General features: G+C 54.7%; 1 protein-coding gene across 1 annotated transcript in view; it reads left to right on the top strand.

The window, feature by feature from the left end:
• Positions 1-4,794, top strand: part of LOC103810038 (fibrillin-2-like) — a gene marked incomplete at its 5' end in the record, with an annotated part of 16,897 nt that overhangs the window by 11,168 nt on the left and 935 nt on the right. The window contains 5 exons of the mRNA XM_009082920.1: positions 627-743; positions 938-1,066; positions 1,696-1,815; positions 2,878-3,109; positions 4,057-4,225. Coding sequence (XP_009081168.1) covers positions 627-743; positions 938-1,066; positions 1,696-1,815; positions 2,878-3,109; positions 4,057-4,225 — 767 coding nt within the window. The remainder of the gene's footprint in view (positions 1-626; positions 744-937; positions 1,067-1,695; positions 1,816-2,877; positions 3,110-4,056; positions 4,226-4,794) is intronic.

Here is a 4,794-nt window from a genome sequence, read left to right as displayed (position 1 = left end):
GCAGGAAAAATGCTCTTTCCTACACACTGCAGAGCACATCCCAAGCTGTGCTGAGCTCTTTGAACCTGGATGTCTCCTGCCATTGGGCTGTGCATTCAGTGTCACCATCAGGGCAGCTGCCAGGCTGGGGCTGATGTCTCCCAGGCTGTGAGAAGGCTGGTCCAGGAATCTGGGAGACACTGGGATTTGTGGATTGCAGGAGAGGCAGGGAAAAAAATCTCTGTCTTCCAATTGTGTCTGTATAGGACACTGAAGTGGGGAGAGATTGGTCATTCTCATGGAAGAACTGTGTGTTGTTCCTGAGACTGATCCAGGTCAAGTCCTGATCTGCCCAGGACCATTGTGTATCTATAGATAGATGTAGGTGTCACAGACTCAGAGCACAAAGATGAGATACATTAGATAGTAAGATCATCATAGAGTTTTAGGGGTTGGAATGGAGCTTAGAGAACATCCAGCCCCAACCCCCTGCCCTGGGCAGGGACACCTCCCACCAGAGCAGGTTGCTCAAGGCTTGATCCAACCTGGAATGAACATTGCCAGGAATTGGGGCAGCCACAGCCTCCCTGGGCAACTTGTGCCAGTGTTCCAAAGATAAAATGAGACACTTTTCTTTGTTGCTTCAGACTTGGATGAGTGTTCCACCAAACAACACAACTGCCAGTTCCTCTGTGTGAACATCATTGGAGGATTCAACTGCAAGTGCCCTCCTGGCTTCACTCAGCACCACTCGTCCTGCATTGGTGAGTAGAGGCATTCCCAGCACCACAGCATTCCCATGGGACAACTTGAAGCTCAGGAGAGTCTTTCCAGCCCTCTGGAAAGACTCTGACCCTCTCCAATCACCTTGGGGTTGTGGGTCTGAGTTGTCTGTGTGCTCCTCAGGTGAGGTGATGGTTGGGGATGGACTTTACATGTGGCTGTTGGTGTTTTGCAGACAACAATGAGTGCACAGCTCAGCCCTCTCTGTGTGGAGCCAAAGGACAGTGTCTGAACACACCAGGGAGCTACAACTGTGAGTGCCAGAAAGGATTCTCCTTGGACAGCTCTGGGGTCAACTGTGAAGGTGAGTCTGGGTCTCCAGGGAGATGTTCCTGGTTGCACTCACAGGCTCTGAGTCAGCTCAGTCAGGCTAAGGTCAAGGAGTGTTTGGCCAGTGCTCTCAGGCCCGTGGTGGATTGTTAGGGTGTCCCATGCAGGGCAGGAGTTGGATTTGATCCTTGTGGGTCCCTTCCAGTTTAGGATAATCTATGAGAAGGGTCTACTCCTTACTGTGTGGCTCCAGAAACCCCCATGGGAAGCTCTGGTGCCAAGGAGAGCTCAGTGCCCAACCTACCTGGAAAAATATTGGCTCTTGGAGAAAGAGATGAAGGTCTCAGAGCTGCAACCATAGCAACCAAAGCCGGGAAAGGAATGGTCCTGTATCCCATCAAGGGGAGATCTCATGGTGGCCAAAACCCACCAGGTGCTTCACTAAGGGAATTCCAATGAAGCAGAGAAGGTCTGGGAACAGCTCAGGCCAGGCCTGAAATCTGAACCCATCTTGGGATGTCTGTAGGCCTTGGGGTGTCACTCAACTCCAAGCTGCAAGAACCCCATGAGCATCCTCAGGGCTGCTGAGTGCCAGGCAGGTACCAGGTGCATCCAGCAGCCAGGGAGAAGTTGTCTCACCTCCAGCTGTGTTCCTTGCTGCAGATGTGGACGAGTGTGATGGAAACCACCGATGCCAACACGGCTGCCAGAATGTGCTGGGTGGCTACCGCTGCGGCTGCCCCCAGGGCTACGTCCAGCACTACCAGTGGAACCAGTGTGTGGGTGAGTGTGGGAGGTGGTCTGCACCTGTGGGGTGTATCAAGGACCTGGGGGATGTGTCAAGGACCTGTGGGAGGGATCCTGGACCTATGGGAGGGATCCTGGATCTGTGGGAGGGATCCTGGACCTGTTGGGAGGGATCCTGTACCTGTGAGGTGGATCCTGGACCTGTGGGAATGATCTTGGACCTGCTGAGAGGGATCTTGGACCTGTGGGAGGGATCCTGGACCTGTTGGGAGGGATCTTGTACTTGCTGGGAGGGATCCAGTACTGTTGGGAGGGATCCTGTACCTGTGGGATGTATCCTGTATCTGTGGGAGGGATCTTGTACCTGTTGGAAAGATCCTGTACCTGTGGGAGGGATTCTCTACCTGTTGAGAGGGATCCTGGACCTGTGGGAGGGATCCTGGACCTGTTGGGAGGGATCTTGTACCTGTTGGGAGGAATCCAGTACTGTTGGGAGGGAACCTGTACCTGTGGGATGTATCCTATACCTGTGGGAGGGATCTTTACCTGTTGGAAAGGATCCTGTACCTGTGGGAGGGATTCTCTACCTGTTGAGAGGGATCCTGTACCTGGGAGATGTGTTTTGTACCTGTGTGGTATATCCTGTACCTGTGTGGTATATCCTGTAGCTGTGGGATGGGGAATGGAGGGCAGCTAAACCCCAAGTCCCTCTCCATCTACCCCTGGCCACCTCTGGCACTAGATTCTGGGTTCATCTCCACCTCTCCAGCACTGATCTTCCACCCTGCCCCACAGACAGTGGTGCTGGTGTCCAGGGAATTTTGCCCCTGCCCTGCCCCAGGTTCTCTCTGCCCCAGGGAGCACCAGGAAGCTGCTCTGTAGAGCCATGAGCTCCCAGTGCTCCTGAGGCCAACACCTCCCTGTATTGCAGGAGGACAAAACATCAAGGGAGCTGCCTGGGATGAGGTCTCACCAGCAGCCAGGAGCTGGGAGCCTACTGGAAGTTTGGGGATGGATTTCCTTGGACATGTGGCATGGGAGCACCACCACAGGATCTCCTTTCCCTTGAGTTTCTGACTCCTTGTGCTGTGTTTGCAGATGAGAACGAGTGCTCCAGCCCCACAGCCTGTGGCTCTGCCTCCTGCTACAACACTCTGGGCAGCTTCAAGTGTGTTTGCCCATCAGGGTTTGACTTTGACCAAGCCTTTGGAGGGTGCCAGGACGTGGACGAGTGCTCGGCGGGTGGCAGCCCCTGCAGCTATGGCTGCTCCAACACGGATGGAGGATATCTCTGTGGGTGTCCTGGAGGCTACTTCCGGGCAGGACAAGGGTAAGGGAGCAGCCAGCAGGTCATCCCCACCTCTGGGAGATGTTGTACAAGGGTGTGGTGTCCATGAACATGCTCCATCACCACATCTGTGCTCTCTGCCATGGTGCCCATGAACGTGCTCCCTCACCACACTTGGACATGCTTCATCACCACACTGGTGCTCTCTGCCATGGTGCCCATGAACGTGCTCCCTCACCACACTTGGACATGCTTCATCACCACACTGGTGCTCTCTGCCATGGTGCCCATGAACGTGCTCCCTCACCACACTTGGACATGCTTCATCACCACACTGGTGCTCTCTGCCATGGTGCCCATGAACGTGCTCCCTCACCACACTTGGACATGCTTCATCACCACACTGGTGCTCTCTGCCATGGTGCCCATGAACGTGCTCCCTCACCACACTTGGACATGCTTCATCACCACACTGGTGCTCTCTGCCATGGTGCCCATGAACGTGCTCCCTCACCACACTTGGACATGCTTCATCACCACACTGGTGCTCTCTGCCATGGTGCCCATGGACATGCTCCATCACCACACTTGGACATGCTCCATCACCACACTGGTGCTCTCTGCCATGATGCAGTTTGTAGGAGCCCCATGAAGCTCCAATTCCTACAGGTCTCCTCAGCTTCTCCATGCCTGTTCCTCACCCATCACAAGCTCCTTATGCCAATGTGCATCTCCTCTTCCATTTCCCTGATCCAGCTGCTAGACCTGTAGCAGATGCTCTCTAGATCCACCTAGTCCAGGATGAAGGTGGATTAAACCATCCTGTTTAGACATGGCCTGATGTCTCTCAAGCATGTCCTGTGGGCCATGACCCACACATGATCCTCTGTGTGTTTCTGGGTGTCACAAGGTCAACCCGTGAGGACAATGGTAAGATTCCTTCTTGAACCATGAACCTGAGATGGGTCTCTCTGCTCTTCTGCCACCAGACACTGCATTTCTGGCTTGGGCTTTGGGAAAGGTCCATACATTCCTGCCCCTCAAGAAGAGGATGAAGACAACCTGCTCTCCCCTGAGACCTGCTATGAGTGCAAGATCAATGGTTACCCCAAGAGGGGTCGGCAGCGACGCAGCGTCAACGGCACCGAGAGGCATGAGGTGAGCAATCCATGGTCATCCTGGGGGTGAGCTGGGTCACCTGGGGGTAGCTGCCCGGAGGGGATCCCACGCTGTGTCCCCATTCCTGTGGGGTGCTCCAGTCCAGGGACAGCAGCACACTCCATACCTGCCCATGCTTGGGTGTTTGGGGATGTCACTGAGCCCAGAAGTCCTGCAGAACTTCTCTAAATCTTGTCCTTCACCTGGGCACAGCTTTTCAGAGAATCAGCAAGGCTGGAGGAGACCTCTAAGATCATCAAGTCCAACCATTAACCTGTCACTGCTCTAACCCCTAAACCAGATCCTCCAGCACCAGATCCAGACACCTCTTAAACACCTCCAGGGATGGTGACTCCACCACCTCCCTGGGCAATATCCCAGGGCCTGAACACCCTCACAGGGAGAACATTTCTCCTAACATCTCCTGTGCCTCTGCCCTGGCTCAGCTCAGGGCCATTCCCTCTAGTCTCTCCCTGCAGCCATGGCAGGGCAGACATCCCCCACCTCTCTCCAAGCCTGTCAGGGAGTTGGAGAGAGCCATGAGGTCACCCCTGAGCCTCGTCTCCCGG

Source organism: Acanthisitta chloris, unplaced genomic scaffold (assembly GCF_000695815.1).
Source record: "Acanthisitta chloris isolate BGI_N310 unplaced genomic scaffold, ASM69581v1 scaffold8749, whole genome shotgun sequence".
NCBI classification, from domain to species: domain Eukaryota; kingdom Metazoa; phylum Chordata; class Aves; order Passeriformes; family Acanthisittidae; genus Acanthisitta; species Acanthisitta chloris.
Note: the sequence above shows the minus strand (reverse complement) of the source record. Positions and strands in the feature narration are given on the sequence as shown.